At 43.6% G+C, this 27,480-nt stretch overlaps 1 protein-coding gene across 3 annotated transcripts; it reads right to left on the bottom strand.

Moving 5' to 3' along the window:
* Positions 1 to 490: 490 nt before the first annotated feature.
* RCE1 (Ras converting CAAX endopeptidase 1) lies at positions 491 to 27,241 on the bottom strand. Of its 3 annotated transcripts, XM_083165206.1 has the most exons (10): positions 27,084 to 27,238; positions 24,384 to 24,461; positions 21,257 to 21,590; positions 20,613 to 20,715; positions 19,497 to 19,580; positions 19,339 to 19,417; positions 19,077 to 19,244; positions 8,020 to 8,091; positions 7,832 to 7,894; positions 491 to 4,246 (listed from the first exon to the last, which is right to left on the bottom strand). In XM_083165206.1, the coding sequence occupies exons 3-10, from the start codon at positions 21,385 to 21,387 to the stop codon at positions 4,011 to 4,013; spliced, it is 936 nt and encodes a 311-aa protein (XP_083021332.1). In that variant the 5' UTR covers positions 21,388 to 21,590; positions 24,384 to 24,461; positions 27,084 to 27,238; the 3' UTR covers positions 491 to 4,010. The 3 variants fall into 3 exon arrangements, with proteins under 3 accessions (XP_083021332.1, XP_083021331.1, XP_083021333.1); XM_083165205.1 differs by lacking the exon at positions 24,384 to 24,461 and having other exon boundaries at positions 27,084 to 27,241; XM_083165207.1 differs by lacking the exons at positions 7,832 to 7,894; positions 24,384 to 24,461 and having other exon boundaries at positions 27,084 to 27,241.
* Between the last annotated feature and the right edge of the window lie 239 nt (positions 27,242 to 27,480).

Genomic DNA, 27,480 nt, shown 5'->3' with positions numbered 1-27,480 from the left:
GTCAGAAATCCAGGTATATAAAAATACATGGGATTTCACAAAGTATACTTGCCTACCTGTCCCTCTCCATGAGGGTCAGGTACCACTTTCCTGGTAATGTATGATATCCATCACCTGTAGTTAATTGATCAGAAATGTGTTTCACCACAGGTGATGGCAATCATACATTACCAGGGAAGTCCAGGAACAGAGCATTTTCTCCCTCATGGAGAGCATCAGGTAAGAAAGTATGGGTAAAAAGGGAGAATGGTGCAAATCCACTAACACAGAAAATGCAGCTTTAATTGTACCTATACATTTCTAACATTTTACTAAAGTATGTTTTTGTTTTAAGTAAAAACCTCACTTGTTCTTAAGAATGCAACTTTTTTCTTCCTAGTTAACAGAGCCATATAACGTACATGTCTTACTGTAGAATACTCTTACTAGATTTTGCAGCATGCTAACATCCCCCCCCCCCCCCCCCCCAAAAAAAAAAAACCATGGAAAATGAGGTCAACATTGCCAATGCCAGTTTATTGCATACAGAAAACTTACAGCGTTCATGTGGGAGCTTATGGCCAAATATGCTGGTGTACAGCAGAATAACACTTTACAACAGTTTTACAAAAATAAATTAGCTCTCGTACAAAGGAGTACCATTAGGGCCTGTATGCCGGAAAAATTTGTTCTCCAAATTGGCAAAACCTTGAACACTGCAGGTGGGGCAGATGTAGTATGTGCAGAGAGCTAGATCTCGATGGGGTGTGTACAATTGAAGGCTAAATTGTGGTGTCAAAAGAAAGCAGCCAGTATTTACCTTGGACAGAAACAAAATAACCCACCAAAATTTAACTCTGCACATTAGATCTGCTCCACCTGCACTGCACATGGTTTCGCCCATTTTGAGAACAAATTTGTCCTGCAAACAGGCCTGAATTAGGCTTTAATGTTATAAGATTACAAAATATGCAAATAGCCAAGTTCCCCTGGAGTACACTTTTTAAAAGACCCATTAGGTCCATGTAGTGTACAGATACATAAAATACATTTTTATTTAAATCACCAGGCCCATTGTGCTTAATTAGGAAATATATAAAGCCCTGATGGAACAGATTCTACGAAAAGAAAAAAAAAGAAAACTATGCCAAATCTAGATCTAACAGCTTTGACAGGACAGCTGCGCTAGATGTAAATGGCAGGCAAAAACAGTAGAAATGAGTGTTCTCTAAGCAAGAACTACTTTTCAAAACTAGCAGGTATTGCTTTAAAAAGGTGAATAAAGCAGAAACACATGGTCATTTTAGATGGCAAGAACACAATATTGTTTTCATGCCATGCAATAATGCCAGAATTATGACACTTCAAACAATCCAGCTCTGAGATGCTATCATGAGAACTGCCATCTCTTCTTTGTCACTATACAATTTTATATTGTGATATCAAGGCAAGCACAGATTCTCTTTGCTGCCATCATCTTCACCATTATATCGTTTTCCAAATGAATATGTAATTATCAGGAGCCTGTTTGAATAAAGACAAGAGGCAAGTAGACAAGAGAAGCTATCATGCACTGGACTACAGTAGGCATCAGGTACCCATAATGGGCAGATACTGTAAGCAATTGTTCATATTTCTGTTTACCACCTTAATTTAAATAAGCATTAAATATCCAATCAAGGTTTCAAATTTGGACCGGTAACACGTCATCAGTACATCTTTAACAGACTGCATGTTACTTTTCTATAAATGCGCACAAATTTATACAATAGTTTTATAAGGGGTGCTCCTTCCATAATAATGACAATTTATTAGGGAAGTATAAACAAAGTATGAATATTAAACAAAGTCTAAATACTTGAACAGCTGTCAAAACAAAATTTGGTGAGGAATCAAAACAAAATCTTTGTAAACAAAGAGACATCAACTTGCAACAAAAGTACTATAGTAAAGGGTTACAAAATAAGCACGGTGTCCACATGTTTAATCACCACAAGTAAAAAGCAGGAAAATGATTGTAATTTCTGCATAATAAATTACTGTCACCATCCAAAGATCAGTAGTAATATACTTAAGTCACTGTGCTATTAGCGGTGCTGTTAGATCAGGGCTGGGCAACACCGGCCCTCCAGATGTTGATGAACTACACATCCCAGCATGCCTTGCATCAGTTTCAGCATGGCCACATAGCAAAACTAATGCAAAGCATCCTGGGATGTGTAGTTAATTAACATCTGGAGGGCCGGTGTTGCCCAGCCCTGTGTTAGATGGTAAGATATAGCCTCATCATGTTTCTCTATTACACTTTGTTTCAGACTGAAACGTCCATAGCAGCAACAATAAAGTTATTGCAACAAACCACCTATGTAGCACAGTAAAGCATTTTTCTTTTTAGCAAAATGTCTTGAGGCTAGAACAGCTGTCTACTAAGTAGTATTTAAAATAGAAAGGGGGGGGGGGGGGATTAAGCTATTTGTCAGCCTCGAAGGTTGCTTTGACTACCACTCAAGTAAATTGCTGTCATCTCTTGTTTGTACTGAATTAAATTTACTGGTCCAAATTTTACAAACATACCAATAAAGAAGGTTTTTATTGAAATATAGGTACTTGTTTCCTAGCACGGCGCCCCCGATATTCACTCGTATGGCATTGTATCGCATTGCATGCCATATGCCCGCATGCAATGCGATTTTAAATTGTATAAGCACCCTAATGGGTTTTTTCAATGTAAAATGGGCCCCCTATACGATTTTAAATTGTATAAGCTCCCTAATGGGTGCTTACAATGTTAAATGCATCCCCACACCACCCCCACTATCAACGCAAACCCAAAGCGTAGCAAGCCCGAGAGGGGCGGCGGTACGCGTCCTCCGACCTTTACATACCCCCACTATCCACGTTGGCGTGGAGTTGATTTTATATAGTGTGGCTAGCGCAGCAAGCCCGAAGCGTGGCGAGCCCTGCGAGGGGACGCGTATTACTTTACATGTATTCCACGTCCGCTCGCCACGCTTCAGGCTCGCCACACTATCTAAAATCAACTCCAATCAAGGTGGATGGTGGGGGTATGAAAAGGTCGGAGGACGCGTACCGATGCGCTCGCCACTATTCGGGTTGGCGTGGGGGTGCTTTTAACATTGTAAGCACCCATTACGGTGATTATACAATTTATAATCTTAGAGAGGGCCATTTAACATTGAAAGCATCCATTAGGGTGCTTATACAATTTAAAAATCGCATTGTATGCCATATACAATGGTATACAATTTGAAATTGTGTACCATCGGGAGCCCGTCGCATCGCATACCATTGTATGGCTTATGGTATGCGATGCGACGGGCGCCGTGCTAGGAAACAAGTACCGAAATATAATTTCAGAGGAAAGGAAATTTTAAATGAAATTAGCAGCAAGTTCACTTTCAGCATCCCGAAAAAACAAACAAAAAGATGCATTAACCCTTTAGTTGGCAACCGGCTCTCTAATAGCAGCTTTAACAGATTTGCATAAAAATAACCTGTTTTGAGGACTGCCACAATTGTTGCAAAGTTCTGAAAGCAGTGCCTACAGGTATGAGGAGGAAATGACAGCACATTGTTTCTTTTAATGTTCTCCAGTTAAAAGGAAGAAACCTTTATTCATCTTCCAAAATAATGTCTGGGTTGAATGTAAAAAAAAAATATATATATATTTATATATTATGGAATAAATCTACATCCAAAAATATAGATACGAGATCTAGCGTCAAGGAACACCTGGTCTTTTAACTGTAGCTCGATTTAAAGGTGCAGTCAGAATCCCCATAATTCTGAATTGGTACTGTAGACGTGGAAAAAAAATATATAGTTTTCTTTTGTAGTTATTGATTCATCTCACACAAAACCAAATCTTTCATAACAAAATTCAACAGGTCATGTGATATCTACATTAAGTTATTCTAACCACTTCTGCACCAGGTTAGTTTGATATTCACTGTGGATAAAATATTGCCATAACATGTTTGTTATGCTTTGTTCCATGTTTGCTGCTGTTGTCAAGAGCAAAGAGAATGGTGGCTTGGAGATCCCTTCTCCAGTAAATAGCAGACAGGTATGTCCCCATACAATGATGGATCTGTGACAGGATAGAGTAGCAAAAAAAACAGTACGACACCCAGAATGTAGAAAAAAAGAATAGTTGTACGTTGTGGATGGTCCAAAGCTGTAAATATGGCTGGAAATCCAATGTAATTACAAAAGGAATGGCAGAGAACAGGTCCTATGAAGTGTCCTAAAAATGAAACAAAAATAATAAAAAAAATAGTTTAGATTAGATGAGTCAAGTGGTTCTTGTGTACCATTTTAAACATAGTACAATTGAGGTAGGTAGTTCTGTATTTTAATGGTTGAAGACCAATACAAAATACACAATTAAAAAAAAATGGCTCTGATCACATGTAACCCTTTAAAGACTAGACTACGTCTCAAAACAGGATTACATGCAGGGCCTTCAGTATATTTCTCTTTATAGCTGAGCTAAAGTGATGTTATTTATCTGAACTACAGTAGCATTTTGATTAAGCTCAAGTTCAGAATGGCTAATTCAGCTAATAAAAGCTTGGGCCAATCTCACTGGTATGGATACCAAGGGGAGATCAACTAGAATTCCTGTGACTATTGTGCAGTGTTTACTTTTGAGTTAAGCTATATTTTGGGACCAAGAACCACACAAAAAATATCTAAAAAGGCCCCTAGACACAAAGCCAAGGTAATGCATGAATTCTCGCATGCACTACTTTTGCATACAATGCATCATATGTGAAGCCACTGACTGCTATAGGATCCAAACAAATCCTTGTGGCAGCCACATTCTCTAGATCTAATCCACACAGGAACGCCCATCAGGCCCAGAGGTAAAAAACATAGGATATGGAACTTTTCATATGATTTATCAGCCCAATGGGTGAAAAAGTGCCATTTTGTATAAGTGTATGGCCACCTAAAGCCCTTTCATAGATGTGACAGCATCACGGACCATGATGGTTGCATTTTGCTGTAGCAGGCAAATCCCCTCAGCAACAAACAATGAAAGCAGAAGTCTGTAGACTATTTCTGCTATAAAAGAAAGACTTCACATCAAGCTGGGACAAAAAAAAAAAAAATACTCCTGTTTTAATTGACAGCTTTCAAGTTCACAATTGTATCCTACAGATGTGACCACTTGAATTGTTACCACAATACTTACATGTGGCATGCACCATCATACATTCTTGCTATGAATTCATTCTAATTGGAGACAGTTACAATGCAGCATTCAGTGACTAGTACGCATAGCGGCCTTGCTACAGAACGCTGCTAAAGGCAATAATATAGCGGTAAACATACGTATATAGTTTTAGCATTTGTAGTGCTTTGAGTAAAAGCTATTTAACCACCTGAATGCACCCATTAATTGTTCAAAAACTGGTTAGCTTGATTTAAAAGCTTAAATTATTTACAGCATTATACGCTAGGGTGGAGTGAAAAAGTTGAAATTGAGAAATCGGCTAGTGTGGAGAAGTTGTGACTTGACCTGAATAAGAAAAGTGCAAAACCGTTCTGCTCCAAGTCAGTATCTTCTGTTCCGGCAATATACCTAAAGTTTCGCTTTTTAGATGAAAATAACAAAATGTATGAAGAAGCTCTGATCTACTTAAAATTATGTCAGGATGTCTTGTTTCATTAATATACTTAAGCATAGTAAAAAAAAAAAAAAAAAAAAAAAGTACGAGCTTGTCCTAGTGCCTTGATGGCTAACCTATTAGCATGGCCAAGATAGCAAAACTGAAGCAGAGTGTGTAGTTTAAAAACATCTGGAGTGTCAAGGTTAGGTTTAGTTTAAAAACATCTGGAGTGTCAAGGTCCTAGTGCAAAGTTACTGACTTTGGCGGGAGAAAAAAAAAATCCCTGATAACTGAGCCATTTCATTGTCACAATTGTGAATATTGTGTTTTCACCCAAAAGTGTTATTCATTTCTTTTTGGAGAGAATGATCTGTAAATTGAAGTGACCAAGAAAAAAAACAACTTGGGGCAAAAAAAAAATCATGGTAAATTCCTTTTGTTTTCCCTTAACAGAATAGTGCACCTCTAGGCCTTCTAATGTCCAACTCTTTACTGAATTCTACAGCAAGTTAAGAAAATAAAATAAAGAACATGATTAAAAAATACCAGATTTCAAAGATGTTGCATATACAGTATTGTCTTCTTAAGGTACCCATACACTGTGCAACAGGGCAGTGCGATGAGATGCGCCCTCCCGTGCACATCCCATTGCACAGCATTGCATAAAGTCTGTGCTAAAAGTACTACTGTAGATTGCATAATATCTAGTACAAAAAGCATGGTTCTGTAGCACATTGTATACTTTTTGTACTAGATGCTATGCAATCTAGTACTAAAAGCACATCGCACTGTGTATGGGCACCTTTATTGTTTTTTTAAGTTGTGTTTTGAGTTCAGTTTTATACAAACCACTTGTGATTGATGTTACTGTTAAATTGCGTCAGTAAGCACATAAAAAAGAAATAAAGTATTGCTGATCAATCCTGCCTCGTAATTACCAGTGTGATTGGCATATACTGTATGTACTGCTGGACACCACTGATAGAATGAATAACTCACAATAACATATCCATTAGACTTTATTATTTTCAATACACACAATAGATCTGATTTTAGAATTCATAGTATATGGGTGTGGTATGACTGGTCGACAGTGATCCTGTCGACATTCAGTATGTCTTCATAGATATGTCGACCATCCCTGGTTAAATAGTGGTCTCTTACCATTTCTCATTGGCAGCTCCAGCTTCTCAGTAGACCTGTAATACTCTTGCATTCTTCCCCAGTGCCAAATTGCCCACCTTATTCTTCTGGCACATGATCCCAGCATAGGGGATGCAAGAGTACACTATTATATTAAGGGACAAACAAAAGGGATTTACCCTGATTTTATGCCCCAGGTTTCTTGGTCACTTCAATTATAGAGCATACTCTCTAACCCCCCCCCCCCCAACCCAAAAAAAAAAAAAACACTTTCGGGTAAAAATACACAATATTCACATTGAAACCATGAAAACGGGCCAGTTATCAGGGATTTTTTTTCTCCCGCCTAAGTCAGTAACTTTGCACTAGGACAAGCTCGTACTCTTTTTTTTTTTTTACCATGGTAAAGTATATTAATGAACCACTTTAAGACATCCTGACATAATTTTAACTAGATCGTAGCTTCTTCATACGTTTCGTTATTTTCATCTTAAAAGCGAAACTTTGGTGTCTTGCCGGAACAGAAGAACACTTTTCTTAGTCAGGTCACAACTTTTCCACACTAGCTGATTTTGAATATCTCAATTTCAGCTTTTTCACTCCGCCCTGTTATACGCATTGTATCAGGGACCATTAAGCCCAATGTTAAAATGAATTGTGAACACTAACAAGTTCCATATGATTTGACATGAACTAATTTTCTTTACAAAATACATTTTTTTGAAATGTCAATGAGAATTCTCTGCAACATGCAGCTATCATGGTCAGCGACTGCTGACACATGTATCAGATCATAGAAATCTTGTTTGGTTCGTGGTCTCAAAATAGAACAGCTACATTGAAAATTGGCAAACTGTTTGCACAATGTTAAAAGTATTTAACAAAATGATTAACCATGACTAGAGCAACAGAAACAAGAGCACCTGTGGAAATGCAACCGGTCAATACAGTACATAAATAACTACAATGAAAGCCTTCTATAAACCCTATGCATTTTGGGGGAAATTCCACTATGGAAAGTTTGTAACAGTTTTCTAAGCCATTGCTATTATTCAAGCCATAATTCTCACCTGTTCTTATGAAGATAAATGCTGTGTATGCTCCAAATACTGCAGTATATGAAAACTGAAATGCTACAAAACAAAACAAAAAAACAAGCAAATGCCTAAATTGCTCAAACACAGTATTAAAAGACTAGTGAAAAATAAAGGAATAATATTGAAAAGCACAAACAAAAACAACATCTAAACTTACATACCAGCAGAAAGAAAAATGTTCACAATAGTTCCCTGCCGAAACCTTAGCTGCTCAATGACGTGATGAAAATGGGCTGGGAAAAAAAAACAAAAAAACAGACTTTAAATAAAAAGAAAGAGGATAAAATTCCACTAGAAATGATCATAAAAATCTAAAAATACTAGTTATATAACTTTCCACAGCACCTTTTATAGTGGTAGTCTGTTTAAAAGGATATATAGACAGATATAAATGCTTTGCGAAAGCTTGGGGGCTTATTAATTTACATAAATTCTATTAAAATGTAGTACATACACATCTGGTCACTGCTATCTTCCATGTGCTAGTATTTTTTGTATCTCTTTAAATATGTATTGGACATAGAACAGTTTTGTTTGTTTTATTTGCGTGATTTTGGGGTGACACAGCACGGGCTGTGTGTGACAAAGGGGGGGGGGGGGGTTTCAAGCCCCGAAGAATCAGTGCCAATGGGTCAAATTTTTTATTTCCAGGCTATCCATTTAGAGTGCCAGGGATTTGATTTTGCCTGCCTGAGGCTTGTGAAAAAAAAAAACCCTAATAAGACTTACGGCCCCCATACACTAGCCGATTTTGGTCAGATTTCAGCCAGATCAGTCGGATCTGGCCGAAATCGGACCAAAATCGGCTAGTTTTGATGTCCCCTCAGATCCGATGCGCGGTCCCGTGCGCATCGGATCTGCGTCGGGTGGTCGGACCTGCTGCACGTCCGACCACCCGACTTGGGACCTAGTGGGGCGGCGCGGCGGTAGAGGGAGCAGGGGGGGCTGGGGACGCTGCGGGGGACACAGGCAGCATAGAGCCGGGCAGGGGGAGCCGGCGGGAGCTGTCAGTATTGAATAAAAAAAAAAAAAGCCCATACAATGCATGGGCGGCCTGTGATTGGCTGAGCGCTCTCTCAGCCAGTCAGCAATTGGCTGAGAGAGCGCTCAGCCAATCACAGGCTGCCCATTCATTGTATAGGCTTTTTTTTCTAGCACTGACAGCTCCCGCCGGCTCCCCCTGCCCGGCTCTATGCCGCCTGTGTCCCCAGCCCCCCCTGCTCCCTCTACCGCCTCGCCGCACAGACGCTGTCCCCCGCAGCGTCCCCAGCAGCGGGGGACACAGACGTGTCCCCCGCAGCGTCCCCAGCCCCCCTGCTCCCACCTCTGTAGCCCCCCCTGCTCCCCGGGTTTTTTACATGTGATAAATCGAGACGATTTATCACATGTAAAAAATGGCACATCAAGTGCTAATCTAATCAAGCTCCCCCGGGGAGCAGCCGGGGAAGCTCAGGGGGAAGTCGGGGGCGACTTGTCCTAAGGACAAGTCGCCCTAGTGTATGGGGGCCTATAGTACGCACTGGTTGTTGGGGCTAATTGTCATGCGAGGAAGTTACCAGCAATTAGTGTTAAAATGAATCTGTTTGTGTGACATCCAAAAAAAAAAAAAAAAATTAACTCCTACAATAATAAAGCACCCTTTAACTATGCAAAGAAAAAAAAAAAGTTAAACAGTTCTAATATGTAAAAAAAAATAAAGTGCGTTTACACCAATGTTCTTTAGCAGATAAGACGGTCTTGTCCTAGCAAATTATTGTAGAGATAATATGGAGTTCAAGTACAGTAATACCACTTTCAGACCGCACTAGGGACACAGGTTATTTCAGTGTTCGCAGGGCTTAAATCTGGGTCAAGGTGCGGTATGAAAGCGCCACAGCCAGAAAACCCGTGTTGAGCAACATGGCTTTTCAACCCTTGTCTGTACCAGGGTTGAACATGGCTCTAACACGTGTTTGTGTGCGGTCAGAAAGGCCCCGACCAGTGTCATCCGACACTACTGTTTTGATACTCTGCTATTGGCGGATTCCTGTGAGGTCAGCAGTCTGACCCTGGAAAAACACAGGCAGCACGGGACAGAGGCACCATCCCAAACTGCGTTCCACTTTTACAGCCTGCTGTTACAGACTACTGAAGCCTATTGTTCCAGCCTTGTCCAGCCTGCATTCCACACTTGACCAGCCTGTGTACCACACTGATACAGCCTGCATTCCTGCAATATGTCCTCTCTATGGACAGATGAGGAGGTGAGGGAATTGCTTAACATAAGGGTCGAGGAGGAGATCCGCAGGCAAATTACCGGAACAGTAAAGGACGCTGTGGTATACAAAAATATTACAGTGGTATTGTCATCCCATGGCTACAAAAAGGTCACACCAACAGGTGGTCAATAAGCTCAAGGCGCTGCGGAAACAGTTCATGAAGGTACATGATCACAATAGAATAAAAAAGTGGTGTGGCACGCCTAGATTGGAAACACTATGTTTTGGTGTTTTTGGATACACTGGAGGACAGTCTCACAGGTGTGGTTAATGCAAATTACCAGCTGCGCAAAGCAGCCAGGCTTCTGGGAAGGACCATGACAATAGCAGCATTGCATAGTCGCCACTTAATAGATGGTGACCCGGAAGACGCCATGGAGCAACATCCTGGGGGCCATGACAGTAGTGGTGCGACTGTTGAAGCGGCAGAAGAGACACAGGCCGTTGTCTGTACGTCATCTGGCGCCAATACATCGGCACACACACACGCCCACAAGTACTCAAAAAGTTTGCGCTATTTTTTTGGGGTATGTGCGTGCGCAGCTATATATACACAAATAATATACACACACACAAACATACACTCAAAAAAATTAACAGTATTAAACATACATATACATACACACAAAGAAATAAATATTCCACCAGAAATGTTTCCATCCTTTATTAAAAAAATAATAATTCTAATCTTTTGCAGTATAGCTATTGTGCAGGTGGACGAATACCACAAGCACGTTTTTGCTATCTCCACTGCTATGTTAAATACAATTTAACGCTGACTATAATGTTCCTTTTTTTAGTTTCTCCCATGTCTAGTATATTATGTTCCACCAAGAAAAAAGATAGTGAATAAAAATGAACAAATGACCAGTTATGGCCAATGTCATCGGCTAAAAATTGCAGGATATGGACGCTGCAATATCTGCACAAGAAGATGCTTACCTAGATAGATTTCTAAAGGCACAGGACGCTATGCAAAATGCCTTTTTGACACAGGTAATAGCCATACAGGAGCGTCAAACCAGGGATGCAGTTAGTGCAAAGAAATGCCCATCAGTTCCAGATGGCATTCCTTGAGCGAGTACTCGCCAGTCGCAATCAAGGGCAACCCTCAGTACCCAAATCAACCCTACCCCCAATATAGTCCTGGCCCATTCTATGACCATGCTCACCCTCCTGAAAGGGCAAAAAATCCTGAATACTCTGTGTACAGGAACTTACCCTAACTCTGCTCTTTATTTTTATAATACTACAGTTTTTTATATATGTAAAAAGCACTTTTTGTAGTTTTAGGGTCACGTGCCAAAAGAAGGAATGTTTTTAGGTGCAAATATGCTCCTTTCACTATAGTATTTGTGTTTACCTGTAAATGTTTATTTTCACATGTTTGAGTGTGTTGAAGTACACAATTTTAAACGGGTACACTGCTTGAACCTGAATAAACCTGTTTTAATATTTAAACAACTTTGTATTTGCATTTATCTATGATGACAGTAGTGAAGGAAGATTCACCATTAGAGCAGAGCAGATCTGTTCTGCATTCCCGCCATCATCCCCAACATACTCTGCAGAATCCACAGAGGCGTACTCAAGTGGAGAGTCCTGTACAGCCCACTCAGGCAGAAATTGCTCATTACGAGCCTCACATATGTTGTGCAGTACACAACACGCTGCGACATCAGGCATAATCATAAGGTCCATATCATTTCGCTTCATGACGCAGCGCCAACTTCCTTTTAATCTGCCAAATGCATTCTCCTCCTGTCTTTTGTAAATAATATGCACTTTGTGACATGTAGCGTTTTTTTGCACATTAATGCATGAATTTGCACAATGACACTGTGCACTTTGAGAATGGATAATCACCATCATATGAAAGGCTAAAAAGCTCTGTAATATATCCAATTCCGTATGATTATACTTTTTTTTATATTTGCAGATCGTTTGGCCGGCTCCGATGGGTTGTGGCTGTGACTGTGCGTGTCACACAGCGTTATGCTGTGGAACGCACAGCCATTCAAATCTGCCCCCTTCCGCGCTATGTCCGGGCTGTGTGGAACGCACAGCCATTAGTGATGACGCATCGTGCGGTCACGTGATCGGAAATCTCCACTCGATTTGTTCAGCATATGATCTGTGAGCTTTCCGGCTGCGTGGAACGCACGGCCATGTCTGATGACGCGGCGGTGCGACCACATGACCGGATTCTACCCTATCAGGTCCTTTGTTTATGTGAAAGTTCATTTTACAACTTCCGGCCACGGAGACCTGGCCAGGAAGTTAACGCTAATTGCACACAGATGTATTTTGGCTATATATACACGTTTAGGAGGCTAATCCAGCACACTTCTGATGAAGAACTGAAGTTCAGAAACGCGTTAAGTGTGCCTCCGTTTTTTATTTGTTGGACTCCTTGGTGACTCTGCTGCTTTCTGGTGATTGCAACCCCTTGGTCCGGACTGAGAACTGCTGCCCTAATTTCATCTGGGACTCACTGGATTGTTGCTGCTTTGCCTTGGAGAAACCTTTTGAATGCTTTATTTCTGTCCATGTTTGTAAGTGCAAAATCCCATTAAATTGTTATATGTTTAAGACATGCTGCACTATTTTTGCTCTCTTTTACATTCATAGAGCTATTGGACAAGCAAATATTATATGAAAATTAACCCCTCAAGGTGGTAACTGTATTACTCTATTTGTGTGTCACCTTTTGGTGTAACTTTTGTCTGACAAACACCATTTAGCGCTTAGAGCCATATTTTTTCTTCATCCTCCGACCATCCTGGCAGAGCTCAAGGTGTGGGTGAAGGCAATTTGATCAGGGCTCAACTCCACATCTTGCGTGAAGCCCTTCATCAACCAGCAGCGTAAAGGGTAGGCCGCATCTCCAATAATGTGCACTGGTATCTCAACCCCATCAATAATCTTTGATTTCGATAAACAAAGAGGAAAAGATAAGTATTTGTAATGTGGGAAAATTGCCTACACCAGTGGTTCTCAACCTCGGTCTTCAAGGACCCCCAACAGTGCACGTTTTCCAGGGCACCCTGCAGGTGCACGCATTAGTCACATTTTAAAAGATCACAGGAGGAGCTAATTATTTCACCTTTGATTGTGTGTGGAGACTGGGAAAACGTGCACTGTTGGGGGTTTTTGAGGATGAGGCTTTTCCTCCACTAGTTGGAAGAGGTCAGAATTGGCGAGGACTCTGGAATCATGTGCTCAGCCTGGCCACCCAATGAAGACATCAGTGAAGCTAAAAGGAATATGTTTATTTTAGAAAAATGGTCTAAATGCACATAATATAAAACACACACTGCAAAAACAAACTTACCAGTACTGGTGATCCACGACTGCTTGTAAAATGATGGAATGCCACCCCTTTCTGTGTTAATAGTCTGCCGGGCTGTCACGGGGTGCAATTAGAGGGAAATGTGTCCCATCAATGGCCCCAGCACATTGGATACCCCCGTCTGCGGAAACCTTGGATGGTGTCCTCTAGGCGCTGTCCCTTTGCAAGGGAGATGGACCGCTGGTAGAGAGAGTATCCAGAATTGCCCGTGTGACTTGGTAGACTATGCTGCAGACTGTAGAGATCCCAACTCCAAACAAGCAGGACAGTGTGCGGTACTCCCCAGGTGTAGCATTCCACCACAAGGCGATGGCTAGCCTCCTGCTTGGCTTGATGGGTCTCCTGTAGTTGGTGGTCTGCATAGTGAGTGCAGGGGTCAGTACATCCAGGTGTTAAAACATGCCACGTGACAGCCGAAAATGAGCCATCCACTGTTCATCTTGGAAAGATTCCATAGCTAGCATGAAAGCTTGCCCATGACCATAGTCTCTGGCCCACAATGTTCAGGCTGATGCCGTGTTCAGATGTAGCACGGTCGACATAGTAGACGAGATAAATGCTCTCCTCCTGCGCTAATAAAGGCATCTCTCCTTGTTTCTCTCTGACAAAAACTGTGCACTTTTCCTCAGCATGAATTAAGTGTACAGCATGTTGCACAGTGTGACACCATGCTGCATGCTAACACCTGATTCAAAGCACAAACATCCATGAGGTCAGAGAAGTCTGCCCTGCTGCTGCTGCAATGCTCCGCCCCTCACTTATTTCCTTTGTGACATTATTGTGAGCCATAAAAAAAAAAAGTAAATTTTTAATGACACACATAGGTTTTCCAAGTCGGACACGGGTTCAGTGTGTAAGCACCAATCCTAGGAAAACCCAGGTTGAAATGCAGTGTGAAAGGGGTAATTTAGGAGTCTGACACAGCTCATCGCAAGGACAAACCTGTGTTCAAAATGCAGGGTTGGACACGGGTTTGCAGTCTGAAAGTAGTATTAGGAAATTGGGACCAAGGCAGACCAAACCTAAAGTGAGGGGATAACTAGCTCAGATTGGCTGACTGGCTATTAACACCTTCAGTGGTAATCCCGAGAATTTTCCGAGCTGGGTCTCAGTGCTCAGTCTGGCAAACCCAGAAAATTCTCGGGATTGCCACTGTTTAGAGCCAGCCAGTGCTGCTGAGTTAATTGCTGAACTCAGCCAGCTTCAGCGCTGCCTGGCTCTCTCCTCCGCCGTGCCTCCTCCTCCAGCCCCCTCGGCATTTCTATTGAAGCCTTCGACGCCGACTACGGACACGCTGGGTTGCCGGGTGCTGCAGGGCCGTGGCGCCGGGCAGCAGCTGGCGTAGTGTTCAGCGGCGCTGCCCGCCCCAGGGAGGCAGCGTGGTGGGGGTTTTTTTTTTTTAGGTAGTGCTCCCCCTGAAAGCTCGCCCGGTGCTACCTTTATATTAAAAAAAAATAAAAAAATCACCACTGAAGGGGTTAAACTAGGCCATACTGTTGTCAGTGCTGGAGTATGTCTTACCAAGAAAACTGCTACTCTAAAGGGGATGCAGTTACAATCCCGGCGGCCGGGATCCCGGCGTTCAGAATCCCGACGGCCGAAATGCCGACACTTTCTCCCTCCTGGGGTGTCCACGACACCCCTGAAGGGAGAATAAATTAGTGTGCCGAGCGTAGCGAGGCACCGGGCCCGCTGCGTGGTGAGCGCAGTGAGCCCGCAAGGGGGTGCGATCCACGTCCCCCCCTTGTCAGCATTTCGGCGTCGGGATTCTGAACGCCGGGATCCCGACCGCCGGGATTCAATACTGAATCCCTCTAAAGTATGGATGGGGAACCTTTGGCCCTCCTGATGTTCAACTACACATCCCAGCATGCCCTGATCCAGTTTTGCTATTTGGCTATGTAAAAACTGTTGCAGGGCATGCTGGACTGCATAGTTCTACAACAGCTGAAGAGCCAGAGGTTCCCAATCCCTGCTGTAAAGGAAAAGCATATATGCCATCTTCCTTTTTGTCCATTGCAGAACTTCCACAACACACAAATAGAAGGAGATGTGTGTAAGCATTTCAGTGGTGTACAGCACATGAACCTGGCACAGATACTACTGGAGGCAAGTACATCAAACTTGAGGGATAATTTCAGCAAAAAATACTAATGCAGTCTATTGCAGCTGTACAAATATTATATTCTGTAATCCCTATTCAGAATACTACTGCAGACTATCGCAACTGTTTCGATTGATATTATATTCTGTAATTTTGCAAAACTGATTTTATATCATAGTAGTGATTCAATTGCATGGGTCAAACGGTTATTGGGGTTTTAGATTTACGCTAGGTTAAGACTTTGAATTACAAGGATAGTGTTACTGACCTTACCATTTGTTAGATTTGATTAACACCTTTTGCTGGAGGGGTGGTTTACTGGGTGGGATAGTATTCAGGATGGACACGTTTTTGTAACCTTATTTAATCAGTAGTGGCTTGGACACCAGTCTTTTAGGACACTAGGGTGTCTCCTTATAACAGGCCTCGACAAGTACCGGGGGCCAGGTCGCCACGGCGACCAGATTCTGCTTCCTGGCGATCAGATATTTTGCAGGGAGGGAAGAAGCAGAATATGGTCGTCGGCAGCCCGACCACCCGTCCTGTCAAGCCAGCGCAGCTGTGGTCCCCGGCCAGCCTGTGTCAGGTACAGGCTGGTATAAGAAGATGCACTCTCCCAGCTGCCAGTGTCAAAATGTTAAAGAGCGGCGGCCGTGGGTCCCATCAGGGAGAGACTGCTTACCGCCAGCAGCCCTGCCCCTGCCCGGCCGCCGGAGTTGCGTCCCCTTACACCCTGCTGCATGAGCTCCGTGACCGCCCCTCCTCCCCCCGTGGCTGGAGCTCAGTCTCTGTCCCCCTTCCGCGTTGTTGCAGGAGCTCCGTCCATGAGAGCCCCCCCCCCCTTCGCCCGGCCATAGACTCGAACACATATGTAAATACGGCGCACATCAAACTGATCAATGCGCTGTAGCGAATTAATTTTGTTACTACTGATAATTTTATTACTGTGGGGAATACGTATATTTTGAGTGAATAAGATGTCTGGACGAGTAGTACAGGACCTGATATGCCAAGTATCTGCAGAAGCAGCCCCCAAAAGTTTCTATGGGAGCAGCTACAGTATAATGTGAGGTTTACCAAGCAGCTTATGGCATCTTCAACTTCAGATGGCACTAGCACTTAGAAGCCAATGGGCTGCTCTATTGTTGATCCAGAGAATCCCTTTGCACTAGCCAACACGGACCTATGTGAACCCCGATGGCATTGCATGTGCTCCAGCCTGGTCTGATATGAGTTAGCAACAAAATGATCTTAATCATCAAAAGCAATTGTCTATAAACTATAATTTATTCAAAACTGTTTTTATAGCTATTGTGTAGGGATGCCAATTATGGGTTTTAGGCCATTTTTGGAGGCATTTGAATCCCGGGATTGGAGCATCCAATCCTGAGATTTCAGGAACGAAATATGCATGCGCATTTGATCCTTTCTGCTGGGCTGTACTGAGCACTGCCCGGAAACAAGAATGTGTGTCTACGCAGCCTGACGTTAGCCATCATGCTGCACAGCGACACACCAGCCTCCGCCGCATCTGAATGCCGGGATTGGAAAAATATAACTTTTAATTTGGAGACTAAACCAAATTCATTTTGTGTCACTACTAGGGGGGTGGGGCGCATTAGGGATGTGGTACTGTGGAGGGGCATTACCTGGGGCATGTGTGTGGCCAGGGGGGCTGAGGTACTGGGTGTTTTATTAGGAAAAGGGAGCGTTTGCCTGTAACTGAATTTTCACCAGCTGTACCTGCCTGCTATCCCTGGCAAAGGGCATTTTGACCCCTGGCATCAAGCATGCAACCCCTGGCAAAGAGCATGTAGGTAAGCTGCACTTATGTGACGTAATATGTACAAAGCATTACAGCGTGTGGTATTATATCTAATGGACATTACAGTGTGGCTTAATGTGTAATGGGCATGCCGTTGTTTTGTAGAATGTGTAATGGACATTACAGTGTGTGGCATAATATGTAATGGGCATTATGGCATGTGGAATAACGTAATGGGTGTGTGACATGTGTAATAGGCATTGCGTTGTAAAAAATTTCCAGAACACCAGGACTGTCCCCAGGCCTACCCCCTCATGGTGAGCTGTTTCCATGCACTGTATATCCTATCATACAACTACTATTACACAAGCACCCACTTTCCCATATCTGCAGAGGGTCCTTATATATGGCTCACCTCCCACAGTGTAACCTTCATAGTGTGCCCAACATGGCTGCCTCATCTGGTACACTTGTGGATGGGATGCAAAAATACACAAGGGGTAAGCTATTCCACCCAGGGTAATCCTACGTGATGCAATTAAGAAGATTGCCTCACCTGGTACCTTGTTAGGGTGGAATACACAACTCGTAAAAGTTATTATCCAAAATGCCTGCACCAACACTACATTGTACCTACTGTGCTCTCAAGGGTCTCTCAGTCTGTGTGGCTTCTTTATGGCTGTAATACCCAAATCCTATGTATTACGTGCATTGTTTTGAGGTTTGTAAAGCACCTTGAGTCCTGTTGCCACTAAAACTTTCCCCAGACCAAAACACTGTTACCATCTTGTGTCCTTCCAGCTGTGGCTGCAGGGTGTTTGGCATGTCCGGTGAAATACATTGGAGAACAAAGTCCAGCCAGTTGATGAAGCAGAAAAAGCAACCCTTCAATAATCAGCAGAGGTCCAATTCATATACGGTCTTGCAAATGAATGCCTTTTCTGCCGATGCAACTTTGTTAGTATAGGTGCAGCGACCACACACTTGCTTCAGGACCCCATACGCAGCAGGGTTCCCTCTGAACTGCCATACTGAACACACATCTGGTAGCCCCCAGTTTAATTTTGACGGTGAGTTGTCCCACACTGTAGGGTGTCAAATCTGTTCACCTCTCACATCAAACGACACTCCAAATCCACATCAGTTATTCACAATGGTACCATTTGTCCAGTCACAATAAACCAGAAATACTGCCACTTTTAGTCCAAAAGCCAATAATCATACCTTTGTGCAACGCTCATAAAATAGCCCTTTACCCATGTTAGCAAGAAGAGATGTGTGCAGATAACATGGCTTACTTCATAGGCTACATGCTGCCAAAATCGAATATAGAGAATAATATGAAGATTGAACTGTTCTATACACATATAAAAACTTTTTTTTAGTCTAATGTTTTAATTCGCTTTGCTACAAATACTGTTCACATAACTATTGTATTAATGTAATTATGGCACATACTCATGAAAGGGGTCATTTCATTTCACTTCTGTCAATTGAGCAATTCCCTTTACATTGTATACTTCTACCAATTAGAGAGGCTGGCTGAGAACAGTTTTCCTACTGCAAATTGCTTCAGCGCAGGGCACACTATCCCCCAACAATACAGATTTTATAATCAATCCATATCAAAAAGGTAAGGTATTCCTTTTATGGTTACAATGTGATGTGTACATTCAAACCATTACTTTTCTGCAGAAAAAATTAAGATAGAATTGAGTACGAATGTCTAAATTACTCACCAATACCAAAGAACAATGGGCATGTAAAGATTGCTGTGCCAGGGCTAGTACATGGTACTAACATGGGCAGCATGCAGGCTCTGAAGACCAATTCCTCTGTAAGAGGGGCAATCACTTGGTTACGAAGCCACCGCATGTCAGTCACACAAAGCATCCAAAAGCGAAGATCTGCAATGTTTGCAAACAAGTTAGATTTTAAAGGACTGTACAATAATGTGCAAGGTAGCACCACCAGAAAAAGAAAGTCTTCTGAAGCACATACCAAAAGCAACTTTTAATCCATCAATAAAATCCCATGGGCAATCCAGGGAAAGATGTACAAGTGGTCCAAGGAATAAGATCTGCAAAAACAAAAAAAATTTTCATGTAGTACATTTCGAAAAAAGAGAAAAGTTATATAATTTTTATGGTCAGCCTTACCATAGTGAGTAGCAATGGGAAGATTGTTGCTGTGATGAGACCCTCAAGTCGGAAACCCATAAGTGAGAGTATGGCTGCATCTGTCTGGAGAGAACAGATAGCATTCTAGAGTCAATTTTATCAGCCAAGGAGATTTTATTTTTATGCTCCTTCAGAAACATGGGGTGTGTACAAGTGTAATTATTATTCAGAAAGCATAAAAGTTACTTATTCAAACTTAGAAATACCTCCCTAAGAACATGTTTCCTATTAGCACAAGCAATATAAAAAGTACATGTAAATAAATAAATCGAAGACCCTTGTGGGCTCGCCACAAGTTCTATTCTCCCTCTATGGGAGAATAGCCCTCGTCAGTCGCTATAGTGACCGTCAGGCATGACTAGATAACAAACTGGGGTGTAGTGCTCAATGTAATATAGCAACAAAAAAGGCCAACAAAATTCTAGCATGTATCAAAGGGGGCATGGAAACTAGGGACTCAAAAGTAATTATGCCTCTGTACAAATCATTGGTTAGACCGCACCTCGAATACGCAGTGCAGTTCTGGGCTCCCCACTATAAAAAGGACATCATAGAATTAGAAAAAATCCAAATAAGAGCAACAAAGCTTATTCGGGGAATGGAGAATTTTAAGCTACAAGAAGAGATTAAGCAACTTGAGACTATTTACACTAGAGAAGAGACGTTTAAGGGGGGGACATGCTCAACATGTACAAATATCAGGGGCCAATATAATGAACTGTCAAACACCCTCTTTGCGAATCAACCGCATCTAGATTGACAACATGTGGTCGAGCACTCTTGGTGGAATGTGTCTAGTTAGATGCCTCAAGATAGTTGACAGTGTCTAGATCGGCAGTAACAAAAGATAAACACAAGTATTAGGTCGACGGGAACGTGATCGACACAAGGCCGATAAATTATATAACATAACCTAATGTAATGCATATACCAAAAAAAAAAAAAAACGCACAAAATGTTAAGTGCTGGAAAATGCTAAATTTATATATCAAGATTCTCAGACATTAGTTGGAATGCCGGCGTATTATATTTGTAGGACAGGTATCAGGATATAGTTGTATGGCCCATATTAGGCTTACCTTGCTGATAACATACCTTAAAGCCTGTGACTTCTTTCCACACCCATAGGAATAAAGGTGATAGTAAAGATACAACCAGTACACTGGTAAATCTTCTCTTGATGACTGCAGGATGGTCCCTACATGGGAAAATTTAGCAGTCACACATCTGATATCTGTCACTGGCAATGACAATCTCATGCAAGGTGTACACTAAATTTCGACTTATGTTTAAATAGGTTAGCGCAGGGATGGGCAACAGCGGCCCTCCAGATGTTGATGAACTACACATCCCAGCATGCCTTGCATCAGTTCAGCATGGCCACATAGCAAAACTAATGCAAAGCATCTTGGGAGGTGTAGTTCATCAACATCTGGAGGGCCACTGTTGCCCAGCCCTGGGCTAGCATATACTATTGTCTAACTTATCAGACTACAATGATGTATACCCACATGCAGTGCTGCACGCTTACTGACACACCCATTGAAGCACTATGCACAGCTGCAAGACCTATGATAGAGAGCACTGGCAGCTGCACACAGCTACATGTAACATTGCCTAAGGCTTTCAGTGACATCAGTGATCTGTAGCCCAATGTCCGCTTCCCTGCAGCCTACATCAGAAGCTGCCCACTTCTCACTGTTCTCTATTCCCAATGCACTACACCACAGTATCTGTACCTGGGCAGACCGCTCTTCCACACATACAAGCTGCCAACATAGGAGCACGCCAGTGACAGGCAGCAGAGTACAGACACCGTGCACAGCCCATATCCAGGCGCATCTTTCAAAACTTCAGCCATGGCTGTCATAATTACTGTCTCTCCCTCTTCCAGGGAGAGTCAGCCAAGTTCGGAGTGAAAGTCTCATTGGACAGCATACAGCAACATTGAAACTCCAATTGACAGATCAGGGATGCTCCTTGATACATTCCAGGCAATGCAGTCTTCTGGTTAGTGCTCTGGCCTCCTCATTGATCACGTGAATTACTGTGGTAGGTGCTGATAGATGTGGCCTGAAACAGAGATTTCATTAATCAGAAACATGGCAACAAAACATCACAAATAGGGTGGCCAATCCCGGGATCAATGGGATCCTGGGATTTGGCCCCCAAAACGCCGGAATTTTAATCCCGGGATTGGTGTATCCAATCGCGGGATTAGACATGCGCAGTCTAATGCCGGGCAGCGTCTGAGCGGGTGCTCAGCAGCTGCCCGGCTTCTCCCGTCCAGGGCAGCGGGGTTCTGCCCAGCATGACATCGTCAGAGGCCTGTGCCCAGCCCGAACACCCACCCACCAACAGACCAGACCGCCCACCAGTGGACCAGCCCGCTCACCCACCAGGGGAGGCGACCAGCCTGGGCTCCATCAACGCAGCTCGTCCTCCCACCCTGGCTCCATCTCCCCGGCTTGCCCACCCACCCGGCTCCCGGCCACACCACGCATCTGTAAGTAAATATGCGGGGCGGCCGAGGCAGGTTTTTTATATTAAGGAAGCCAATCCCGGGATCCGGCATTTTTCAATCCCGAATTCCAGGACTGAATAAATGCCCCGTGATTACATCCCTAATCACAAAGGCCTGATATTAGAGCACCAACTGTCATATAAACTCAAGAACTGCCTCTGCTTCAATTAAATGGTCATTATCAGTGATGTTGAATGTATTACCTAGTGTATTCCGATATAGGCATATAGAGGAGGCTGATCTCTGCTTTTTCTTCAGGAACAATAACAGGGGAAATTTGTTTTTTTTCAAAGTTACTTGTGCATGATGCTGACTTGTGTGCAGTTATGCTGAGAGGTGAATAGTGTTACCACCTTGTCATGCCACCCCAAGACAGGGGATATGACAAAAAATATGGCCAATACCATAGTAGGATGACAAATGTTCTGAAATTTCAAGTTCCCAAACTGAGGCGTATAAACGGAGGTAGGGGGTTGTATCTATTGAAGGCCCTATCCTATTTAGCTAGCGGCACAGCGAGGAGACTGCACTGTTCCAGAATCTACTGTGTATGGTGGAAATTTTCTTAACAATTTCTCTACAGCACATGCACAGATTTCCAGTAAAAACATCCACTGTGCTATTTTCCCAGCAAGTTGTGCAACTCAAGACTTCGGAGCACTATTAAAGAACAGTCTTAAAGAACATTGGTTGCAGGTTGTAAATCTATTATAGATACTGTACATTAGTGCTTCCAAACATACTTATTTATGACATTTCACATATATCTTGTGTATATATAAAAAAAATTTCACTCATAGTTAGTGGTTGGGTGAAGCCATTTATTGTCAAACAAATGTGTTTACTCTTTAAATCATAATGACAACAGAAACTACCCAAATGACCCTGATCAAAAGTTTACATACCCTGGAGATTTTGGCCTGATAACATACACACAAGTTGACACAAACAGGTTTGAATGGCTACTAAAGGTAACCATCCTCACCTGTGATTTGTTTGCTTGTAATCAATGTGTGTATATAAAAGGTCAGTGAGTTTCTGGTCTCCTGAAAAACACTTGCATCTTTCATCTAGTGCTGCACTGACGTGTCTGTATTCTGAGTCATGGGGAAAGCAAAATACCCCTTTTACAACGCTGAAAAATCCGGATCAGCGGTGGGTCAGACCCGGATCTTCGGCGGTGTAAATCCCTAACGCCCTTTACACGGGACTTCTACCCAGGTCCTGACCTGGGTAGAACACGGCTAGGACCTGGGTAGAGGGCGGTGTAAATGGGAACGCCAGGTCGGATGACACGGCTCCCATTTACATGAATGGGGAACGTCCAACCTGCGGACCGCAGCGTCCACAGGTTGGACGGATTGTCAGTCTGACACTGACAGCCGGCGCTGCTGTCTGCTATACTCTGCAGACAGCAGCGGCGGCGGGGGAGGGAGGTGAACGGATGCCTGTGTGCGGCATCCATTCACCTCCTGTCCAATGGCGGGGGGGGGGGGGGCTGTCATCTTCAAGCGCCGGGAAGGGGCGGGAGGGGGGTGCGGGCGTTTAAGCCCGTCCGATGTAAATGCCCCTAAACGCCGGGTCGCACCCGGCTTCAACCAGGGTCCAAAAAGCCGGGTACGACCTGGCGTTTTGGTCTAAAAGGGGTATAATTGTCAAAGGATCTGTGGGGAAAGGTAATTGAACTGTATAAAACAGGAAAGGGATATAAAAAGATATCCAAGCAATTGAGAATGCCAATCAGCAGTGTTCAAACTAATTAAGAAGTGGAAAATGAGGGATTCTGTGGAAACCAAATCACTTTCAGGTAGAACAACAAAAATTCACCCACAACGGCCAGGAAAATTTGGTACTTGTGTAGTTTCACGGCGCCAGCATGCTGCCGTGCTACTTCCGGGTTGTACCCTCGCCACAAACTATGTAAAAGAAAGTAACTTAACTCCACGCCAACATGGATAGTTCATGCAGTACCTCTAGATAGCGTGGCAAGCGAAGCGAGCCACCGAGCCCGCAGCATGGGCGAGCGAAGCGAGCCTCGCAAGGGGACTCCGACGCACGGCGCCATGCTGGCACCATGAAACTACACAAGTACCGAAAATTTTTCAGGATGCAAAGAAAAATCCACAAATAACTTCAGCTGAAATACAGGACTCTGAAAAAAAAAGTGGTGTGGTTGTTTCAAGATGCACAATCTATCAGTACCCTTTTTCAAGCCATTATTGTATGCAGTCAATGCAACCCGGGAATTGTGAATGCCAGATAAGAAAACCCCACTTCAAAGCTACATCTGGCCCCCAGACCCATAACCTTTACTAAAATCTAGGCTAAACTGCTGTAGGTACCTGAAAGCCCAGGTCCTCTTTTCAATGACTTCTCCAAACTCCTGGCAAGTTCCACGGAGTCATAGTACCTTACAGTAGCTGGAAAGAATAAGGAGGTAAGCAGAATGCATGCCGTACCATAGAAGGGTATAAGCAGTGCTAAAAATTACTATGTGGTATGTGCAATAGATGGCAATGGTAGCCAAAATAAATATATAGAACAATAAATTTTACTTTATTAAGTAGAATTCAAGATATTTGATTGAACATGGCCAATTTGTTAGGTGTATATTCTATGCGGCCGGTGATGGTGTTAAATGGCAGGGATCACAGAAAACCAGCAATCATTGCTGTTTAACCCCTTCGCCGGCCGCTCAAACTAGCGAGGCTCGCGCAAATGCAGGAAACCTGCTGCATTTAGCCGCAAGTCTCGCTGCTTCTGTGGCCGCATACACAGATTCCACCTCGCTCCAAAAACAGAGCGAGAGGGAATCAGCGTATGCAGGGGTCAGTTTTATACTTACAGGCGAGCTGTGACAGCTAGCAGGCAGCCCTGCTCGCTGTTACAGCTCACCCCCAGCATTAAATATACCCCAGAATATACCTATGACACTAAGGGGGCAGTTGTCAAGATCTGCACATAAACCCCCCTTACAGCAGTTTTGAGTAGGTTTTAGATCTGCACATAAATTAGCCTTGAAAGCTTTTGTCCTTCCTGGACAAAAGAGTTCAGGCAAGCGCACATCTTTATCAAAGATTTATCTTAAGATCCGATGTGCGTTCCTATGGATCTTTTGCTAAGAGAGCGCATCCGATCAAGATTGGCTAATTTGCGGCCGATTGTGGTCAAAATCGGCCAATCAATAGGAAATCTGACCAAAAAAAAAAAACTGTTCTAGTGTGTGGGCATCTTTAGACATTGAGCAAAGTGCAAATCTTCTTGTGCGGTCCGCTGGTGAAAACTACCAGCACATTAGACACCACATCTATGTTTTGGGGGAAGTCCATTCCCAGTAGACTGCTATTATCCATGACAGAATAATCTGTCCCAAATATGGACCATGCTGGAACTACAGTATGAACAGGGTAAAGAATCGCCACACGCAGAAAGAGTTTGGGCTAGTTATACGCAGCTATGCCTGCTACCATAAATCATATACTTGCACTGCTCTGATTATGCCAACATTCTACAGCAGGCATTCCCAACCACGGTCCTCAAGGCACAACAACAGTGCAGGTTTTGTAGATATCCAGGCTTGAGCACAGGTGACTTAATTAGTATCTTAGGGATTCTGATTAGACCATCTGTGCTGAAGCCTGGATATCACGAAAACCTGCACTGTTGGTGTGCCTTGAGGACCGTGGTTGGGAATGCCTGTTCTACAGTCTTGGATGGCAAAAACATCAAATTCTATCTAGGCGTAAGCAACATGCAATGTTAAAATTTGCAAAGGTGTATCCTAACACTTAAGATGGAGTAAAAGTCCTCCTTGCCAACTGACTATGAATCGTTGGCAAAGTTTTTAGTAAATTAGCTGCAGAGCTCTCTGTACATAGGAAATGGAATTTTAAAGTCTATTTCATTAAATAGTCATTGTTACTGAAGATGCACAGCGATTCCACCCATCATCCAGTATGTACCTTTAGGGTGGTTTCACACTCTGGCTCCTGCCGGATGGCGAAATCCCGCACGGCCAGGGTGCCGTACCGTGCACATTAGTTGTGAATGGACACTATTGTGGTCATTTACACGGGACGGCCCAGCCGTCCGGTTGCAGCCGGATCCCGCCACTGGAAGGGACGGCTGCCGGGCTGTGGCCATCCCATCCATGATAAACTACTGTGTGCTGCACGGCTTCCTGGTCGTGCGTGTTTTCGCCGCCCGGCAGGAGCCGGAATGTGTGAAACCGCCCTTAGTGTGTACGGGGCTTAATTGTTCTGTCCCTCATTAGCATACTATATCACTAGGTTTGATGTGCAGAACATCAGACATGTCATTTCATGCAGCTGCAGGAGTGCATATACTATGAAATGTAGGCAATATGTTGTTACATAACAGCGTAGTGGCACAACAACATCACTGCAACGTACCCTAGAACACATACATAATTTTTGCAGGCTGTAATTTCACGTTTGTTTTGGATATTTCTTTACCCCTGTATGTGTTCTAAGGTTAAATTTGCTTGTGGACCCATAGGGCTGCGCACACAGTTTGGGCCATAATGGGAAATACTGTTGCCGGCCAAAGACAGCACTTCCTCCTATAGCAGCAGGTTGCTACTATAGAGGACACAGATGCCGTCTCTCTGCATTTCTACACTGTGCTGCAAATAGGAGTGTTGACCTCTGCCCCACAGGCAGCACTTGTGGCAGAGGCGCCGCGGTATACGTACCAGCGAGATAGGCAAGTACAGGTCACCTCACCTGGTGGACAGCGGGCCCTGCAACATGGAGCGTTCACTGCATCGCTTAGTTCCCGCCATCTCACCGACCCTGGGGAAGAGGCGCGTACACAAGGCTGGCGGGAGCAGAGACCGGTACTCAAGCACCCCAGTTACACAGCTTAGTGCCCACCCTGGACGATTCGACTGTCAGGGAGGCCATTGACGCGCGCTCGCCACCAGGTGCAGCGCTAGACAGGGGCGCAATTGATGGCGGCAAAAGGAACCGGCCCAAGCTTCCCCCATGAGCGTCCACCCAGCGTCAGCTTGCTACACTCACCATGTTTACGCGGAAGAGAGGCGGCTAGCCTAGGAATAGAAGGCAGCTGAGCTGGAAAATCGGTGAGAGAAAGGAAGGGAAGCGTCCAACCAGCTGCCTGACAGACTCGCAATGAAACCTCCCCCCATCTCCTCCTTCCGCTGTCTTTCAGCGCCTCACAATTGGTGGGGGAGGAAACGCAGCCTGCCGGGAGTTGTAGTTCATGTCTATATTGGTGGGCGGTGCTTCTCTTTGTGAGTTTGTGCTGTGATACCGGGAGGGGCGTATCTAGTTATGTTAGTGGGCTGTGGCTGTGGCTGGACATAGAGAGAAAATATTTGTCAATGTTTTTTTTTAATATTAGAAAACATTGTTTAGTCCTATTCATTATTTATACAAGACCCCCAGATTGCGGACA

This window comes from Crinia signifera, chromosome 11, assembly GCF_055691185.1.
Source record: "Crinia signifera chromosome 11, ASM5569118v1, whole genome shotgun sequence".
NCBI classification, from domain to species: domain Eukaryota; kingdom Metazoa; phylum Chordata; class Amphibia; order Anura; family Myobatrachidae; genus Crinia; species Crinia signifera.
The sequence above is the reverse complement of the archived record's forward strand: the minus strand, read 5'-3'. Positions and strand labels throughout refer to the sequence as shown.